At 44.5% G+C, this 21,461-nt stretch overlaps 1 protein-coding gene across 7 annotated transcripts in view; it reads right to left on the bottom strand.

Moving 5' to 3' along the window:
• The window catches only part of LOC135897804 (uncharacterized), a 419,017-nt gene that overhangs the window by 194,522 nt on the left and 203,034 nt on the right, over window positions 1-21,461 (bottom strand). For all 7 annotated transcript variants that reach the window (XM_065426504.2, XM_065426507.2, XM_065426509.2 and 4 more), the window contains one exon: window positions 14,139-15,458. In XM_065426504.2, coding sequence (XP_065282576.2) covers window positions 14,139-15,458 — 1,320 coding nt within the window. The remainder of the gene's footprint in view (window positions 1-14,138; window positions 15,459-21,461) is intronic.

The raw sequence follows: 21,461 nt of genomic DNA, 5'->3' as shown, positions 1-21,461 counted from the left end.
TCGGCGATGTTAGCAAAGGCAGACACAGAGAAAATGCCGTTGGCGGTACTACTGTCGGCGTCGTCAGGCTCGTCTACCGGGTAGCGAGACAGACAGTCAGCGTCCTTGTGTAGTCGGCTACATTTGTAGGTGACAGAATATAAATATTCATGGAGGCATAAGGCCCAAAAACCAAGTCTTCCTGTAGGATCTTTCAGTGAGCACAACCAGCAAAGCCTGTGATGGTCTGTGACAATGGAAAAGGGTTGGCCATATAAGTATGGGCGGAACTTTGCAACCGCCCAAACTAGGGCCAGACACTCACTCTCAGTGATGGAATAGTTGCGCCCCGCGGGCTAGAGGAGCCTGCTGGCGTTGTGCCAGTACTGCGCCAATTCCGTGACCGCTGTCATCAGTACCGACTTCGGTAGGCACAGAAGGATCGAAATGGGCCAGAACTGGAAGCGTGAGAAGGTCGATTAGATGCGAGAATGGAGAGGTCTTGTTATCGCCCCACTGGAAAAGGGCATCTGTTCCCAAAGCTCTGTTAGTGGCCATGCTATGGCCGCGAAATTTTCCACAAAACGGCAGAACTACAAACAAAGGACAATGAAGCTGCGCACATCCTTGACACACTTTGGTACAGGGAAGTGCATAACAGCATTGATCTTTTCTGGGTCCGGTTGCACTCCATTCACGTCAACGAGATGTCCAAGGAGGGTAACCTGGCGGCGGCCGAATTGGCACTTCGATGCGTTCAGTTGCAGACCGGCTCGAAAAACATCCAGGACTGCTGAGAGGCACTCGAGGTGCGTAGTGAACGTTGGGGAGAATACTATAACATCGTCCAAGTAGCACAGGCACGTGGACCATTTCTAACCTTAAAGAAGGGAGTCCATCATGCATTCAAAAGTGGCAGGAGCATTACATAGACCAAACGGCATCACTTTGAATTGATAAAGACCATCGAGTGTTACAAAAGCAGTCTTCTGGTGGTCGAGGTCATCCACGGCAATCTGCCAGTAGCCAGAGCGAAGGTCAATAGAGAAGAAATAGCGAGCACCGTGGAGGCAGCCATGGGCGTCATCAATCCGAGGTAGGGGATACACGTCCTGTTTGGTAACCCTGTTAAGGTCCCGATAATGAGCCATCCTTTTTTCTTACCAATACAACAGGTGACACCCAGGAACTACATGACGGTTCCATAATGTTCTTGGCAAGCATTTTGCGAACTTCGGCGTGAACAACTTGACGCTTGCCGGTGACGCTCGATACGGGCGGTGATGAATAGGAGGGGCATCGCTGGTATTATGCGATGTTGAACATCTATAGGTTGAGCCAAAGGACAGTCGTTAAAGCAAAAAATATCGTGGTATGAAAAAAGAACGCAGTAGAGCTCACGAGCATGCTCGGACGGCATGTCGGGCGGAATCATTTTCTGTAAGTCGTCGATGTTACAAGTTGCCAACTGCGATGATAGAGGAGGATAGGCTGAATTGTCGTCTACTGCAATAGATGCTATGAGTGATCCTCGAATAAGCAAAGCTGGGCCAGAGACATCCCACGTGGCAGCACTTGTTTCATCAAGCCGAAATTGACCACTGGCAGGCAGACGCTATTCGCCGTAATAGATAAAACTGCATGAGGTACTGTGATCCCGTGCGTAAGGAGGACGTCTTGCGTAGGAGTCACGATGTGGTGACCGTTGGGGACTGGTGGGGATGACACGAAGTCAATGTAAGTCAGTGCCGAAGGTGGCAAGCGAATGAAGCTGACGGAACTGAGGCGGCTGGGGTGGGTTTCAACGGGATCCAGAACAGGCAGGTCAAGGCGGAGAGTACTGGCAGAACAATCGATGAGAGCAGAATGTGCTGAAAGGAAGTCTAAGCCAAGGATGATGTTGAGGGGACAGTGGGCGATGACTGTGAATAACGCAATAGTGGAGCGACGGGTGAAGTAGACGCGGGCGGCCCACATACCAATTAGGGGGGCTGTTCCGCCATCGGCGACACGGACAATAGGCGTTGTGGCGGGCCTGATTATTTTCCTCAGCCGGTTACGAAGGTCAGCGCTCATTACCGACAAATACACCCCCGTATCTATAAGAGCAGATACAGAAACACTGTCGACTTGCACGTCAAGAAGGTTCAGATGAGTGGGCAACGTCAGTAGAGGATTTGGCGGCGTAAAGAGCAATGCAGCGTCACCTCGAGGCGCTGCATCTTCTAGTTTTCCAGCCAGGAGCGGCATTCGAAAGGAGTCAGAGAATAGGAGCGATGGGGTTGGGGGGAGCGAGACTGTCGACGTTGGGGCAAAGGCGAATGAGAATAGGGGCAGTTCAGCGCAAGAGAATCAGTGGCGGCATTATCGGAGCGTGTGGCATAGGGACGAGAAGGGCCACCTTGGGGCGAGAGTAGGCAGTATAAGTAGACCGGGTCGGGGAACTCCAGCGACTGCGACAGTGCCAAGAAATGTGGCCGATTCGATGGCAGTGAAAAAAAATGGCCGTGTCGTCAGCAGTGCGCCATTAAGTTGGGTTGTGGAAACGTGGTGGGTAAGAAGATGCGGGACAGGGCGGAATCGAAGTGCAGCATCGGGGCGTGAGGCCGGCACCAACATGATTGTGCCACTCATGCATTTTCTGCTGCGCAGGTTATCTGCTGCACCGACACACAGCCACCTCATCGCAATGGCAGCACAGACACAGAGGGTCTTGCATCGATGGCTACGGCATTCAGGGTGGAGCACGCAAGCTACGGCGGCAGCGACTTCGATGTGTGCCCGGCTACCTTGTTTGGACAGTGCCGACTATTGGCCAACGAACCTTGGGCGGATGAAGGCCGTGTCTACGGTGTACAAAAGGCGGACTGGACCAGTGCAGCATCGGGGTGTGAGGCCGGCACCAACATGATTGTGCCACTCACGCATTTTCTTCTGCTAACGCAGGTTGGTGATTATTCCAATGAGAGTTTCATCTTTCACGTATTCATGGTGCCGGTTGCGCCCCGTGGTTTAAGTGCGGATTCAAAGTACCGTACCATGTACCATGTACCATGTACCGTTCCATTGTCATGCCAAACGTCGTTTCTTTTTACTGCAAAGATGCATTCTATTTTTTGCTTTTATTCTTGTGCAGTGACGTAGAGCTAAATCCTGGCCCAACTACTGCTGAAACACTGAATCTAATTTTGGATGGCCAAAGGGAAATAAAGGCCAAATTACAGGCCATCGAAACATCGCAGAATAAAGGCCAAATAGCTATAGAAGAGCTTAAGTCACAATTAGATTCTGTGGAAAGTGCAATAACACAGTTCGCAAACCTAAGAGGAGCTGTTACAGAATGTAGGAAGAAAACTGAAGATACTTACAGCTTTGGTGAAGGCCTTATCCCGTAAAATAGACGACTTGGAAAACCGCACCAGGCGATGTAACCTGATATTTTATGGTGTCCGACAGTAAATGTCGTGAACTGCCCGCTGTCTCAGAGAAAAAAGTACAAGAAACTGTATCACATTTAGGACTAACGCCAGTGCAGATTGAAAGGACACACAGACTTGGCCGGTCCCAGGCCAATAAACCTCAGCTGCTCATTGCAATGTTTTCAATGTTTAAAGTAAACAGGCAATTCTGGCCAACGCCAAGAAACTAAAAGGATCCAATATTAGTATATCAGAAGATTCTTCAGAGGCAGTGCGGATAAAACGAAAGTTTCTTTGGGAATTCGGCAAAAGAAATGCCCTTGACGGTGCTCGCGCAAACCTAAAATATGATTAGCTGTTTATAAACGGGCAAGAATATGTATATGATGAAGGTAGTGGCCAGGTTGTGCAAACAACATGACGCATGCACAGCTCCGTAGCAGATGTAACTTTCCTTCTTGTCAACTGCCGTAGTATCAAGAACAAAGCAGATGATTTTCACAACCTTCTATGCATGACCAAACCAACTGTAGTGCTTGGAACGGAATCATGGCTAGATGAAATAACAAGCCATGAAGTCTTTCCAAACGGCTACACATGCTTTAGGAACGATAGAAACCGTCATGGTGATGGGGTCTTTATACTTGTTCACACATTGCTTTCTTGTTCCGCTCTCGATATCGGCAGCGCAAATTGCGAGGATATATGGTGTAAAATTCGGTTACCAAATGGGAAAACATTATCAGTATGCTCATTTTATAGGGCTCCTTCAAGCCCTCTTGCTGTCTTGTCTGATTTTTCAAAGACGATAGAGACAGTCAATACAGATTACCTTGTCATTGGCGGGGACTTTAACATCCCAGAGCTTTCTTGGAATAAGCACCCTTCTAATACTAGGGCTACATCTGCAGTGGCAAAGGAATTGTTGATGATACTAAGCAGTTTTTCCTTAACCCAGGTGGTAACAGAAGGCATGAGACAAAATAACGTCTTAGACTTAATTTTAACTAATCAGCCAAATTGGATTAGGAAAGTTTTTGTGGTGCCAGGTATTAGCGACCATAAAGCTGTGGTTTGTGAAATGAAGTTGACGTACGAAAAGACGCAAAGCTCGGGAGCCCGAAGGATGTATAATTACAGCCTAATCAGCCAAAATGGATTAGGAAAGTTTTGGTGGTGCCAGGTATTAGCGACCATAAAGCTGTGGTTTGTGAAATGAAGCTGACGTACGAAAAGACGCAAAGCTCGGGAGCCCAAAGGATGTATAATTACAGCCTAATCAGCCAAAATGGATTAGGAAAGTTTTGGTGGTGCCAGGTATTAGCGACCATAAAGCTGTGGTTTGTGAAATGAAGTTGACGTACGAAAAGACGCAAAGCTCAGGAGCCCGAAGGATGTATAATTACAGCCTAATCAGCCAAAATGGATTAGGAAAGTTTTGGTGGTGCCAGGTATTAGCGACCATAAAGCTGTGGTTTGTGAAATGAAGTTGACGTACGAAAAGACGCAAAGCTTGGGAGCCCGAAGGATGTATAATTACAGCCTAATCAGCCAAAATGGATTAGGAAAGTTTTGGTGGTGCCAGGTATTAGCGACCATAAAGCTGTGGTTTGTGAAATGAAGTTGACGTACGAAAAGACGCAAAGCTCGGGAGCCCGAAGGATGTATAATTACAGCCTAATCAGCCAAAATGGATTAGGAAAGTTTTGGTGGTGCCAGGTATTAGCAACCATAAAGCTGTGGTTTGTGAAATGAAGTTGACGTACGAAAAGACGCAAAGCTCGGGAGCCCGAAGGATGTATAACTACAGCCTAATAAGCCAAAATGGATTAGGAAAGTTTTGGTGGTGCCAGGTATTAGCGACCATAAAGCTGTGGTTTGTGAAATGAAGTTGACATACCAAAAGACGCAAAGCTCGGGAGCCCGAAGGATGTATAATTGCAGCCTAATCAGCCAAAATGGATTAGGAACGTTTTGGTGGTGCCAGGTATTAGCGACCATAAAGCTGTGGTTTGTGAAATGAAGTTGACGTACGAAAATACGCAAAGCTCGGGAGCCCGAAGGATGTATAATTACAGCCAAGCCAACATAAATGAAATAGGATTTGCATTACAGGAATTCCTCCCAGAATTCGAAATACTTTCTGAAACAATCGGCGTTGATGAGTTATGGGTACTTTTTAAAGCAAAAATGCTTGAGATGCAAGAAAACTATGTGCCGTCGTGGGTGCAGACAAAACGCATGCCAAATCTAAGCCATGGTTTAATGGTGAGCTGCGACGCCTTACTAGTAAAAGAAATAGGATATACAGGAAATATAAAAGAAACTCCATTTCGTAAACTTGCGATCAACTTGCGACCATAACCAAAATGCTGCAAACAAAAATCCACCAGGCAAAAAAAAGAATTCTTTGGTGCTTTGCCTTAGCGAGTGTAACAACCCGGTGAAACCTTCACCTGTTAAATCGAAAAGGTTCGCAACCTATGCAAACGTGTGGATGTTTCTATGTCCGAAAAACTACAAAAAAGCTATTCTGGAATCTTGTTAAATATAACAGAAAAGACAAAGTATGTATTCCATCACTTCAGCATGACGGAGTGGAAATAGAAAATAGCTTAGAAAAAGCCAACTGCTTCACAAGTTTTTTGCTTCCATTTTCTCACCCAGTGCCTCGAGCGCAATTCCACATCCGTCTGCTAATGAGGTCATCGAAAACATGGATATTATAATTATTGATGAAAGTGGAATACGGTCTCTTCTTGAATGTATAGATTCCAGTAAAGCAGGGGGGTGTGATGGATTGACGGGCGCTTTTCTCAAATTGTGCGCATCGTTCATCCATCCCTTTCTTAAGATACTGTACTCGAAGTCATTGAACACCGGTTCCTACCACACGAATGGAAGATGGCGTGCGTTGTGCCAGTATATAAATCGGGGCCTCGCGAACTAGTCGGCAATTACAGACCGATATCTCTAACAAGTATTGTCTGCAAAGTATTAGAGCACGTCTTGTGCAGTAACATAATGACACACATTACCAATCATAACCTCCTGAATCAGAAACAGCATGGTTTCAGGCAAGGGCTTTCCTGTACAACTCAATTAACAGAATTCGTTCATGAAGTTTATGCTGCACTGGATGCTCGTTCTTGTGTTGACTCGATGTTTGTAGATTTTAGAAAAGCTTTTGACCTGGTGGATCACACATTGCTAGTATGTAGACTACGTTGGTTTAATATAAATGAACAAGTAATTGCATGGATTCAGAAATACCTTTCTTTGCAGTTTCAGCATGTAGTGGTAAATGGCGCAGAATCTAGTGCAGCCCGCGTAACGTCTGGCGTCCCCCAGGACTCGGTATTGGGCCCATTACTTTTCTTAATACTTATAAATGACCTTCCCAACACTATTGTTTCGTCCGTAAGATTGTTTGCTGATGATCTGATAATATATAGGAAAATTACAAGCATTGCTGATACTGTTATTTTGCAAAATGATTTAGTTAAACTACACAACTGGTGCAGAGAGTCACATATGCAAATAAACACACAGAAAACCGTCCACATGCGGTTTACTAAAAAGTGTGTGCCAGAAGCCATATATTATCTATCCGGTTCCCCATCGCAGATTGTTTCTGAGTACAAGTGCTTGGGTGTATTCCTCACACCGTCCAAATGTTGGCACAGACACGTTGATTTCATTACAGCAAAGGCATGTAAAGTGTTAGGATTTCTACAGCACAATACAAAACTCTTTCCCCAGCAGGCTCGTGATATTCTGTACAAAAGCTATGTTAGACCCATTTTAGAATATGGATGTACCGTATGGGACCCTCCTACGTGTACCGACCGAAATAAACTTGAGAGTTCAGAATATAGCAGCTCGGTACGTAATCGGCAACTATGACAGAAACCTTAGTATTACTAGTGCAAAACAAACATTAAAATGGGACACCTTAGAAAAGAGAAGGCAGGCATTACGCTTGAAACTTTTTCACAATATATTTTATGGCCAAATTGGAATAGACCGTAATAAGTATATTCTTCAGCCACATTATATATCCGTACGAACAGATCACGAGCTCAAGGTTAGGGAATACACTTGTAGAACTAAGCTTTTCAAAAGCACCTTTTCCCCAAAACCATTTTAGAATGGAATTGACTGCCTGCTGCCATAGTTAGTATACTTAATAATGAACATTTTGCAAATGCTCTTTGAAATTTTCTTCTTTATTTTACAGTATACAGTAATTGCAGAGTTTGCCATCATTACATAGTGCTTTATTACTTAATTGTATGATGCCGCTTCCTGTGTGCTGTACATTGATATCCTGATGTACCATTTTTGTCTTGTCATTTTTGCGGTTTTTTCCTTTTTCTCTTTCATTGTATTGTATAGTTTAACACTGTTTATTCGATGCCATAAGCTGTTTACATTGATGTATGTAACCCCCCCCCCCCCCTGTAATGCCTAAATGGCACTGTGGGTATGAGAGTAAATAAATAAATAAAAAAGCCGGGTGGGTATCAGGGCGATGGGCCGAGCAGATGGTGTGAAGACCCATGTTTGTGAACTCCTGCGGATAACTGCCTGGATCAGGGAAACCTTGACTACAGGTGCGTTGGAGGGGCTGGAGTCGAAGGCAGCCGGATAGGCGGCCTCGACCTCACACTGGACGGTCCTGGTAACATTGCCAGTGTTGTTGGGACGAGGAGCGTTGGCACAGGAAGATGTCGCTGGGGTGCTGGGCAGACGGGCAAACTGCTGGTCAATAGGTCGGCGTTTAGCGAGTTCCAGGCGGCGGCACTCTTTTATAACTGCATCCTCTGTCGCCACGTTGTCGAAAACGAGCAAGCTGAAGGCATCGTCGGCAATGCGTTTGAGGATGTGGGATACCTTTTCTGACTCAGTCATGTGTGCGTCAACTTTGCGGCACAGAGCCAAGACATCCTGAATGTAGACAACGTAGGGCTCTGTTGACGTCTGCCCACGGCCAAAAAGCGCCTTCTGCACGGCAAGTTGGTGACTGTAGGGATTGCCGAACAAGTCTCGGAGCTTTCGCTTAAGCGAATCCCAACTTGTGAGCTCATCTTCATGTGTTTGAAACCAAACTCGAGGTATGCCACCGAGGTAAAAGACTACGTTGGCGAGCATGATAGTAGTGTCCCACCGGTTATTGCGGCAACCAGTGCAATGCAAGACAGTCATTTGTCGGTAAGAAATCGAGCACGATTGCCGGCCATCCCGCCTATGTGCCAACTGTGTTTCCACCGTGGTACAGAAGTGATGCAGTACTACCGGCACCAAACCTCGACAGATATAAGAGGTGAGTGTTATTAGTAGAAAGGTTACCCGTGAAATGGTTAGAGTCGGCTGTGAGAAAAATTGCTGCGATGCTACAGTTCCTTACGACATTGAAACACGGCTCAACCGATAGTTCAAAGAAATTGTTGCACCTCCATGAAAACCGAAAACACATTGCAGTATTCATTAAGGATGCTTACAGCTGTGTTTTTTTATAAGGTTCAGCGACCTCGCGCAGAGCTTCAAGCGCTGACATCCAAGAGCGCGATCACGGTGACTGCAAATTTCTTTGAGAACTCCTCGACTGACCTCGCCGACGAAATCATTGCCTCACCGAAAGAAACTGGCACACCCGCATCTGTGGTGAGCAATAGTGTTATGTATTTATTATTATCACGAGAGACTACCCTTCAGGCATGTTTCGTTTGCATCAGTGGCCTAGCCAGAAATTTTGGATGAGGCACGCCCTTGACCTGAAATAGGTGCTGGATAGACAGGTGTTTACCTCTTGTGCTCGGTGTCCCATAGTAAACAAAAAAAATTATTTGGTAGTGACACTTGCCCTGATGTACTACCCTCTGGCCACACAATAGTTGCAAGTGTTTGCAGGAAGCACTGTGATGTGTCTGGATTCAAGCAGTGTTTCGAGGCATTCAATTTCATGCACCAAAGATCATAAGTGGTCCTAATGGCAGGGAACATGTACTTGATCGCGATTCCATTTAACTAATATCTCATTACTCAATTGTTCCTATCAACCAAGACATTATTCTTTTGCTTGAGATTAACGCAACATCTCAATGGGTTGAAGTTCTTCCCAAGCACTTAAAACAAAACTTGACGAGATGCTTTTCTACAACTTTTCAGATGACCCAGACAGATGGAAATTTTAACGGAGGTGTTTGCACTCTGTTACTCTCTGTGACAGCAGAAGGCGCCGCATCTACACAAGTTTGCCATACAAACATTGTTGAGAAAGGTGTACAAGAAAGTGCCTCTGTGAGATCGACAGCTATTGGACAGAACGAGTGCAGCTGTGCATTTCTTGGCTCTTCATTTGTGCGATGCATTTTCCTATGATTTCCGACGGACTGACGGCACTGTGTAGTTCTCTCACGCAGCAAACGTGATTAGCGGAGTACAAGTCGCCACCACGAAGCAAACTACTTTGTTTGAAGTATTCCTGAATGTTTCCTATTCGTCCGTAGCCGCAAAACAGCAAGCGGGGCTCGTTTTGCGTTGCCATTTTCACGCACCGACGTTCACCGCACACAACATGACACAACTTCGAGCTAAGCGCCGGGAAGGGAACAGGGACAAAATGCACGATGTGGCTGCATTGGCGCTGCGCACTTGGAGAGCGGTGCCGCCACCAACTGAGCGCACGAGGAGTATAGAAAACGTTTGCAGCAATGCACTAAATAGCTGGCATTTTTTAAACGAAAATTGCGGCATACCTCATCAACCATTAAGTTAACAGAAAACAAAGCTCTTGTCAGACCAAAATTAGAATATGCGGATTTGATCTGGAGCCTTCATCAAAAATATTTACTCAAGAAAATAGAAAGAGTGCAAAATTTAGCTTTGTGGTTTATATACTCCACATACTCGCGTTTTTCTAGCGTGTCCGTTTTTCGCGACAGGGCAAAATTGAAAAAACTAGCTCATCGCAGAATTGTATCTCGCATCAAATTTTTATATCAGCTGTACCATGGTCACTACAAAATACCGCGTGAATGTTATTTACCTGAGCCCCCCATGCGGTCTGCTCGTACAAACCACAACAAAACAATTAAGCAACCATTTAGTAATCTTAACATCCATCAATGTTCTCTTTTTCCCCATGCAATTTTACATGGAATAAATTAGCCAAAGAAGTAGTTAACGCTAATACAAAAGAATCGTTTGTTCAGCTTTCAAATAACCTTTTCTATGACCTCTAAAGTGCCGCAATAAAAGCAGTTGCTTTTGCCTAACGCTTTTGCATTGTAATTTTGTTTATGTATTGCACTGTTGCATGTTCATGCTTATGTCTGTTACGTATAGTGTTACAATGATGTATGTACATGTTTTTGTTGTGATTTTATTTGCTAATTGACATGTGTAATTTACGTTGCTCCCACTCCTGCTTGGGCCCGAATAGGGCCTGCATTATTTGTAAACAAATAAATAAATAATTAAATAAATAAATAAATACCTGCGCGACTTTTTAGACCAGATAAGTGTTCCATTAGTTTCGTGTTGATGCATCTCGAAGTCTGCCCTACGTAAATATGACCACACGTCATAGGAATCTGATAAACAGTTTTTTGCGCAATCAACAAATTGGTTCTTACCCGGATTTTTAACACTACATTCATTCTTTGCATAATCCTTTCTTTCAAACTTATTTTTAACCTTAGAACACACATTACCTCTTTTGTTTTTTGGCGAGAACACCACTTTTACTTCGTAACTCCCAGCCACCTTTTTAAGTCTGTGTGAAAGGCTGTGAACATACAGAATCACTGAAACCTTGGAAGTCAAATCCTTCTGCCTTTTATTCCCTTCTGTCATCACGTCTTTAATGCATTTTCATCGCAAGTGCTTGTTACATGGGTCTTGCTGTTTTTTATGTTGACCGGGTGGCTTTGGTCTACAGCATTTCATCTCAAGTGTTATATGCGCTATGGGCGTGCTCTGTTGACTAGATCGCGCAGATGTGCAGATTTAAGAAGGAAGTTCTTCGAAAATAAAACAAGTTATTAGAAAGCACTCGTCCTTGTGTTGCTCCTCTTCTTTGTCCCTGTTTGCGCACAAGAAGTTAAAAAAAAAAATCTCTATATCAATTTTCCTGGGGTTGTCTACCAGATTTCTTGCAGCAGTTGCAGCCAGGTCTGTATAGGTGAAACTGGCAAGTTCACATGGTGACTCGAGGAGCCCCAGCATGACGTCAGAAATGAAGATATCGCTTCTGTGCGCTTGCTGAGCATGCGCATACGTCCGGACATCACATTGATCGGGACAACACGGCAATTTTAGCCAAAGAATGAAATCTGACACAACCGGGACCATGAACCCAGCAGCAGGAGGCATGCTAATGATCTACAATCAGTCATTACGTCACAAACTTCGCTTTTAATATGCCACTACTAATCTTGTCTGCCTCATTGTGTACAAGGAACTCGTACAGGTTCCGAAACGTCTTTTTTTTTTTTGTTTGAATTGGTCAGTGACTGCAAACCTTTTTTCAGACCTAATGCATAAAATGACACTGTCAGCTTGACCCATCGTTAAAACCGATATATCGTTAAACGTGGTATCGCTATAAGTGGATGGCACTGTACACGAAGTAAGGTCTGCAGTTTTGTCAGTGTTGTGTGCACTCACGCAAACATTAACAGATCTCACTTGACAACGAACTCACTGATACAGCATGAGCTAACGCTTCACATAATGTCTCGTAAACTTCAGATTACTGAACCATCAGCACCAGGCACGTGCAGCAGCCTAGTGGGCACCAACTGTTTCGACTAAGCTTTTGCACTTGCCTCAGAGCAGATGCGTGCGCCATGGGTGATACATCCCCCCTCTTCCCTGCACAATCATCTCCACTCCTTCCCCATCACAGAAGGAATCATCCGCTCTTGTGTTTCTCTGAGCGGTGCAAGATGCCGCATCTCCAGCGGTCTCTGCAAGTTGTTTACCAATGCGACAAATGGCGAAGCGGTGTTTCCTGCATATCACTGTTTCCTGCCTACCACATCCCAGAATGCACACTTTCACGGCATTTTCGCTGCTCAAACTTTTCATGCGGAAGCACATTTGAAATACCCTTTGCCTCGGCCAACATATTTATTGTATTTTGCTGAATTTACTGGCGATACAGGCTCTAAGCACATGCTTGAAATGGCCGAAAACTTCGTCACATCAAAACCGTTTAACGAAATTTTTTTGTTAAATTGTGAAAAAAATACATGGTTTTCAATGGAACTAAGGAAGGGAAATGATAATAATTTGTTACCGTATTTACTCGCATAATGATCACACTTTTTTGTAAAAAAAATTTATGCAAAATCAGGGGTGCGATCATAATGCCGGTTAAATTTCCCACGAAAAGACAAAAAAAAATTTCGGCCTGCATTTACTGCGAGACACCAAAACAAAAATGGCGGCCGGCGGAGCAAGCCGAACGCACTGAACGTGATTTTTTTCTTCTCGTGAGTACATTGCGTGCATTGAAACAGTTTCTTCTGTATCAGTAATGAATAATATCATTATATCTCCAAGTTTGCGGCAATAACGTAGCCATGTCCACTTTGAGGGGACAGAGACGGATGGGCATGCTTAGCTGCCAGTGACATAGAAACACATGGCCAGCATGCTGCGGAAACTGCGGCATCTGTCTTCACTACTATCCTAATAAGGCACGTTTCTGCTAAGGGTGGGTGAATATCTTAGCTGTGTTACAAGCGTCGGCGTATGAATAGGGTACACGTTTAATGTTTCAGTGTAAACATGGCTACTATCGTTGCCACTCACAATTTGTGGCGTGCTCATGAGTGCAGATGAGAAGAATTGAAAGGTGTCGTTTTTGTTGTTGTTGACCACAACCATTATAAAGCCTACACATAATAAAGGCAAGTTTGGTTGCAGCTTTTTTTTAGTCATGGAACTGCGGGAAGTGATGAAAGTAATGAAATGAGGCATCGACTTAAGAATGTTTGGTGCATGCTGACCGCTTGGTTTGTCTTGCAGAGTCGTTCGCGTAGCATTCGACAGATGGTAAGCGCGATTTATATTAGCTAGACTTGGCACATGACATATAGCTGCGGCAAGTTTGGAGTGCCATCATTACATGGGAAATAAAAAAAAATCGAATTTTGACGACAAAATTCAGGGGTGTGATCATTAAGCGAGTGCAACTATTATGCGAGTAAATGCGGTACATAGCGAATTTCATTAAATCGAGGTTTGACTGGATTGAGATTTTACTGTATCAGTCACTCTTAAGAAATGTGAATACAAAACCTCAAGTGCTGAAGTTGCCCTGCAAACGGAAGTGCCAATGCCCTTCCGTTTTCCTGTCATATAGCAGCAGGCTAGACAAGAAAAAAAAGCTGCTTCGCACCGTAAACTGCCCAGTATGCGGTTGACACCCGAAAGTTGGTGAACAGGTTGGGGAAGGAACACAATAGCAATCAACCCCTCTATCATCTCCAGAAGTAATTTCCTTTCTATCTAGTGTTGTAGGAGACAATTCTCTGGTCGGCTTCAGTGTGTATCAAGCTTCCTACAAATTAGGCACATACTGTGCAGGCTTAATTAATGCTCGCCAGGAAGGAAGAACATAGTGGCCTGTGCTAATGAAACATCATAAATAAGTATAGTATTTCTTTTACAAAACCAAAGAAGATGTCACATCAGTGAAGCAAAGGTAAGCAAATTGAAACTCACCGTGCTTGCTCTCCTTGCCTCGAGGGGCAAGTGCACTGCACCTGGTTCCAATTTTGGTGCAATTGCTCTTGCAGTATCCATTTTGGGCATGCCAGAAATGACTGTGCACTGTCTGCTTGCATAACTCAACACAGGAGCACTGGCTACTTCGCGTGCAACCACCTGTGTTGCAATTGGTGTCACAACTCCAAGCTCTGCAGAAGCTGGCACTGAAGGTGGGTCAGCGCACATGGTTTCCTGCAGTGACTCTTGTCGTTCCCCAGCCCCAACAGCCAAGCTCGTGACACTTGCAATCTTTGGACCGGTGCGAAGCAGGCTCCTCGTCATAACACTATGCTGAACTGGGGTCACTGGTGCTCGGTCACACCCTTCGAGCACCGCCAGTACCAAATCTGTGGGAATTGGCTCTGACCTAACAGCCTCCCTTGCTGCAGTGTTCAAAGGCACCGGCAGCACAGATGTGAGCGGCACTGTTGTTGCTTGAACACTAGTGGTGGCCGTCTCTGGCAAGCTCAAGACGCGTCGCTGTTTGGCTGTCACCTGGGAGGGCAAGCTGGGTAACTGCACGGTATTCGGTGCCTGTACTGACGGCGAGGTTAGCGGTGCCTGGAGCACAATGGTTTGCCCACTGCCCATTTTCTGCAGCTCCTCGGCACGCTTCTGGACCAGATGACTGACAAGCGATTTCAGCTGTGTGTCACTCATGTTGCCAGAATTCTGAGTCAATTGGATTGTGCAGTAGAGACTCGGTACCACCGTCAGGTTCTGTGGACTCATGGACTGGAATCGCAGTGTGGGAATCTTGGGTGCTCTTGCATTGCCGGCAGCCACTGTTGAGCCCAGTCGTGGTGGTGCGGGAAGCAGGAGTGGCAGGCGAGGACGTGGAGCCACCTGTGCCGCCGGTCTATATGATACCTGTGCACCTCCTGTAGAGGGACCCGCCATCGATGCTGGCTTTGAGGTGCCGCCACTTGCCACGACATGAATTACTGGCACAGAGATGGTACTGCTTGAACTCGACGTGGCAGGCATATTGTTGGCTGCTGTACAACTCGAAGAGGAAGGTGTTGTGCAAGTCACTATTGATGTGATTGAAAAACTGGAACACTGCTTGTGCACGGTGGCTGTGGAAGCGCTAGTGAGGCTGGGATGGAGAGGTTTCGTTATGGTTTTCGTGGCAGGTTCTTTCAAAACTTGGACCCATGTAATTTCAGGCTTAGAATTGGTGCTGTTGCAACTTGCAGTGGCATTTTCTGATTCTGAGATTGCTTTCATGCTTTCCAAGGTTCTTGCAGTCTTATTAGGCTTTTTGATGCAAGCCTGCAGAAAAATGAATACAAAAGAATAAAATAGAAAAGTTTGTGGCACATTTCAAGAAACGCTGCCATCTATAAAGCATCAAAGACAGCATGCTAAAACACATGTAGTTAAGCTATGAGTAAAAAATTTCAAAGAAATATTAAAGGAACAAGTGTTGACATGGCACAAAGTGGATGCCCCATCGTTCCTGAATCAAATATTTTTATTCATTTATATCTACTGCGACCTTATACAACATCTTAGCAGTGTGGTACACAAAGAAGTACGCAAAACAGAATAAGTACAAAAAGGGTGAGCTGCACTCAGTTTTCTTGACACAGGTGCTTAAAAAACCACCAATCCACAAAAACAAACTTTAGAAGAGTGAACTTCTGGGCTAGTTAGTTATCCAACATAATAAATGAGTTTTGAGCCAAGACCACACACACAAGAAAATGCCCGTGTTGTGCCCTTCATTGTGTATGTGGTGTTGGTGCAAAACTCGTTTATTATATCCCAAAAACAAAGAAGTTAAGCAACATTAGTTCAGTGATTTTCAAATTGTACAGTCAAACAGTGACATCACAAGCAATCTCAGCAAGCACAGAATGCTTTTCATTAAAGATATGTCGCAAAAAGTGATAATGAGTCCTGTATTACAGCTTTATTGGCCAGCTTATTCCAATCTACGATGGTTGTAGGAAAAAATGAGTACTTGAAGCAGTTGACACATGTAGTAAATAGAGTTACAGCTAGCGAGTGTGTCTGCTAGTGTAACCTGTTGTATAGATAAGAAGGTGGGATGTGTCAATGTTGTAATCGCTACTTATTATCTGAAGATAGAATTTGAAACGATATACATGATTAGCCGCTCCGAGATACGAGGTAATTGAAATGCACCCATATGTAGTGTAGATGAATTGAACAGGTTATTTTTAAGCTTTCTAGCTTTATTGAATGGGTCCCATATACTTACAGCATATTCTAATGTGGGGCGGATGAGTGTTTGGTATGTGTACTGTTCGTGTGGAGGATTTTATTACGCATCTTAGAAAAAATAACTTGCGGTGGCACTAGGAATGATGAAACTAGCATTTTATTGGCCGAACCTGTGCCCTCAAAAGCAGCCTTTACTCAAATAGTGGCGATAGCGGCAGACACAGTCGGCAATTGGCGAAAATCTGATCTACCCGTCAAGCGCGTTGGCTTTTTACACAAATCATCGAAGTTCCAGAGTAATTAGTGGTGCCCACGTGTCTTCCAGAAAGTTCCAGAAATTCGGGTCGCACATGCAATTAGATTACACACACTTCGATGACAACCAAGCCATCGATAAAATTCAAGAAACTTCCGATACATGCATGTCCCGCGCTGAGCGATAACATTTGTTAGACGGTGAGAAGCACTCACCCAAAAAGATAAACAGGTCCACGTGTCAATATTGTATTACCTCTGACAAAAAGGCGTTTTCTGTGCCATAGTGATGTAGTAGTGGCTTCTTTGTTTAATGTTATGCGCATATATACTCTCTTTTCAAAATCAACGCACATTTGCCACTGTTGTCATTGTTTACATCATTGAACTACTTAATTACAGTCCCTGTTTAACCTAAGTTGGTCTTCTTTGGTTGTCATTTCATTGTACAGCATGCAATCTTCAGTGTAAAGCCTGGTTTTAACAATGAGGTTAGTGACAATATCATTTATATATAACAAAAACGAAACTTTGGCCAAACATTGAAAATATGCAAATGCTTGATAGCTGGACCAAACCAAGGTAATGTTGTTTGCCGCCACTTGGAGATACTCAAGATTATTCTTGCATTATGCATAACTAGATAATTAGTGAGTATTATTGAATCAACTTCTCAATTATCATAATTAGAGGAAAAGCGCCATTGAGAGCATGAAGGATGCATTTAGAAGGAACACATGTCTTTCCCCAATTAACATTCTATCATTTGGGACTAGACTGCACTCGGCTTCATGCCATGGCATGATTGCATTGACATGAAGCCAAGTCCTAGTGAATTAAGACGAACCTTTAGCTCGAGCCCAACTCTGACGTGGCCTATTCAAATACATGTAAAACACAAAAATACATTTCTGTGATAACCCCCGAACCAATTTTAATGAAATTTATTGCATCTGAGAGACAAAGTTAAATTCTAGTGACTGTTGGAAGCGGAATTTTGATTTAGGGCCTAAACTTGGGAAAAGAATTTTCAAAAATTCGGAAGTTAGAAAAAAGTAGGCACGCGAAGTTTACAAATTAATAGCTCTGCATCAAACAGATATTGCGGTTTTGTAAACGGCATCAATTAGATCATTCAAAGCGGCCAAATTTGATATGTCAATTTATATCTTGCAAGAATTTGTTACGTTGTGTACAAGGGTTCTGCAAAAGCTGTATTTCCCTATTACTAAATTTTGTCAGATCCATGTGTAACATGTCAATTTTGTCTGCTTTAGATGTACTATCAGATTCAATTCACAGAATTGTGTTATCATTTTTCCTTGCTGAGTTAGAGAGCTGTAAATGTGATAGTTTCGTTTTCAGAAAATTTTTTACTTTTGCCAATTTTTAACAAAAGTGGTTAAAAGATAGTGGTCTCTTTGAAAAGCGGTGAAGAAACCACTATCTTAGCTAGGCAATTGCCGATGGTCAAAACATTCAAAAGAAAAATCGGTGCAGAGTGAGAACCCACCGCTTGTGTTGGATGCTCAGTTCCTATCAATGCCACTCGAGTTCGTCGCACCGCTTGAACCGCCGCTCTGGGTATCCCACAGCAGGTTGTCTTCCGTTCGCTCGAAGTGGTTTGTGATCGAGCACTTCTTAAATGATTTGACCATAACGTCCACGTGGACCCGCTTTCAAGTGTGCGAAATCCACTTTGCGATGGTTGATGGGTACGCTTTCTGCAGCTTTCGCCGTACAGCCGTATAGTCTGGCTGTATATGGCATACTCGCACCACGGACGCCGTGCCACCTCGGGACTCCGATGGCGCCGGCTCGATGATGGAGTGAGCAAGCGCGTTTGGCAGCCTTGGCTACGTGCTCTTCCTAACAAACAGGGGGGTGCTTAGATTCGCAGGCAAACTTTTTTCCCAATTTTCTCGCGAAAATAGAGGGGGGGTGTTTAGAATCGCGCAAATACGGTATTAGGAGTTTTACTTTGCGTATTTCGCTACGAAAGTGAGAGCATGGCCGTGGTTGAGCACGTGCGAGAGCGTGTCACACCTTCGGTCCCCACGGCATTGACTGCTTTTGAAACAGTACTGAGAGTTGCTTTGCGAAATTTTGCGTATCGGTTTTTGCTAAAAGGCACGTGCTCTACATTGATATAGTATTATAGTATTTGCATCAGTAGTAGCATTATTACATTATAATAGTATTTGCAAAAAGCCGTACAATACATGGCGAGAAAGCCGGGAAAGCACGCAGTGCGGGGGGGGTGCCTCAAGGTAGATGAGGAGGCGGATGAGAGTGGAGAGGGCATTGAATCAACCGGCACACAATGTGAAGTCGATAGTAGGCTGCAGAAAATGGAGGCTTTCCAGGAAAAGCTTCTCAAACAGGTACAAAAGCTCAAAAATGAGCTAAACAGAAAGTGTGATGCACAGAAGGTAGCTGAAAAGAGACTTGAAGCAGCCAAGGAAAAACTGAACAGGGCTGTCATTGTGAACGAGAATGTGCGTGACAATGGAATGCAGACCCTAGACGTGACAGGCGAGGGAGTGTCAGCAAAGTATGTGGAATGCATGCAGCATGATGAAGGATAGCTGGAAAGAGCGGCACCTACCTTAAGTCCACTACGCGGAAAAAGCAGGAGCCCAGGGGACAATGCCCCTTGTCGAGTTTGAATCACGCAAAAAAGGACAAAGGAAAGCAGGGAGAGGTAAGAGAGAGTGAATGGGTGATTATCACCAGTGACTCAAACCTGGCTGGGTGCTCAAAAGCAATTGTGGAGAGGGTTAAAGGCGATAAAAGAGTGGCAGCAGGGACATTTTCAGGGCGGACAGTGGGTTCTGTCATGGAGTGAGCAAAAGAAAAGCTTGAGGAAAATGCCCACTTGTGCAACCTTGTCATAATAGCAGGTGGGCTAAATGACGTCCTAAACAGGAAAGGGACTGGAGTAGCCCAGCGCTTGGCAAAGGGGGTGGACGAATTGCGCAAGCTATATCCTCAGGTGCAGATCGTGGTGTGCACGGTGCCAGAAGTGCCTGTATGTGGCACTCACGTACAAAGAGCTGCAGTGGCTGCTAATGAGGCAATATGGAAAATGAGCCGAGAGAAAGGCTTCGAGGTTGTTGAAGTAAGCAGGGAATTGAGGTGTGGTGGTTTTAAACGAGACGGCATCTACTTCAATTACAGGCTGGCACGAGAAGTGGGCTGGAGACTTGGTGGTCGCACTGTTGCCTCTTTAGGGGGCCCGCGAGCACTCAGGAAGCCAGAGTAGATAGTAATGAAGAAGGTCCACTAGGGGAACCTCAAAAGAGCATCACCGGTGATAACAGAAAAAGGAGGAAAGCAAGAAGGAGAGCTCGCCATGCAATATGCCACATAAACATGCAGGGTGGCAGAAGAAAGGAAAAATGGGCAGATATTGAGCAGTTAAATATAGATTAAATAGGGGTGTATGCGGTTACAGAAACACACCTTAGAGACTCAGAAGAGCCGCCAGTTATTGAGAATTATGTTTGGGAAGGGTGCAATAGAACGTCGGAAAGAAAGGGAGGGGGAGTTGGAATGCTCATCCATCAGGGAGCCAAATGGAACAGAGTAAATTCAAAATGTCAAGAGCATCTTTGAATATCAGATACAATGAGTGGGAAAAAACTTGGCTGGGCGTTACAAATTTATGGACCGGAAATAATTGCACAGAGAAGAATAAAGAGTTAGTGGAATGCATAAGCATTGATATTAAGGGTTTCGGGAATGGTGCTGATATTGTCCTATTAGGTGACATGAATGCCCACATACAGGATTTAGATGATGATGATGATGATGTTTGAGGTTTAATGGCGCAAGGGCCAGGTATGGCTAAAGAGCGCCATGCGAGTGGTGATGAATTTGTAGTGGTCTGATGGGTTCTGTGAATTTAATGTGACGTGGCTGTAAAGGGGCCTAAAAGAGTTGGTGTAAATTGCATAAAATCTACACATAATAAAATTATGGCAATGATTAATGACGTGTACTATGATCACTAAAATGCATTAAGAAAGAATGACGCATTATATAAAATATGCGAGATGCTAAAATTGCTTAGAGCACTACTGCCTTGCCGCAGCCCTTGAAACACAAGGGCCTAGAGGCATGTGCTATGCGAAATAATTATCACAGCGGCATCCTCTGAAGAGAGGAGGCACTACGAACTAATGGGGCTAATAACATGTAGCACAACATCTTTCAGGAAACCTAGGACTGCGTTGGTATCAAAGAGCAGTTCTGCACCGAGCAACATAACAGGATGAAGGGGATGTGCTGCCGGTATGCTAAAGAAAAATGTCTCCTTCTCTCAGGTTCGGCTTTCCGGCACTCCAGGAGGACGTGGAGGACGGTCAGCCTCTCCCCGCATCTCCCACAGGTTGGAGGCTCATTTCCAATGAGTAAAAAGTTATGGATGCCAAATGTGTGTCCTACTCTTAGACAACACAATAGGGCATCTGTTCGGCATAATTTTGTTGCAGAAGGCCAGAAGCCTAATTGTGGCTTTATTACGTGCGGCTTATTATTTGTTTCCACGCCCCACAAGCGTTGCCAGTAGTTTCACAGTTTGCTTCGTAAGAAGGATTTCAGATCTATGACAGGGACTGTAGCAGTAGAATTAATGGCATGTGATGCAATTGATGGGGCCATCTGGTCCGCTAGAACGTTACCCTGGATGCCCCTATGGCCAGGCACCCAGCATATAATGACATGCTAGTTAGATATATATGCTTTACATAAGACGGAATAGAGTTTAATAATTACAGGATTTTCGTGCTTACAGAATGATATCAAAGACTTCACAACACTTAGGGA

The sequence above is a fragment of the Dermacentor albipictus genome, chromosome 7 (genome assembly GCF_038994185.2).
Source record: "Dermacentor albipictus isolate Rhodes 1998 colony chromosome 7, USDA_Dalb.pri_finalv2, whole genome shotgun sequence".
NCBI lineage: Eukaryota > Metazoa > Arthropoda > Arachnida > Ixodida > Ixodidae > Dermacentor > Dermacentor albipictus.
The sequence above is the reverse complement of the archived record's forward strand: the minus strand, read 5'-3'. Positions and strand labels throughout refer to the sequence as shown.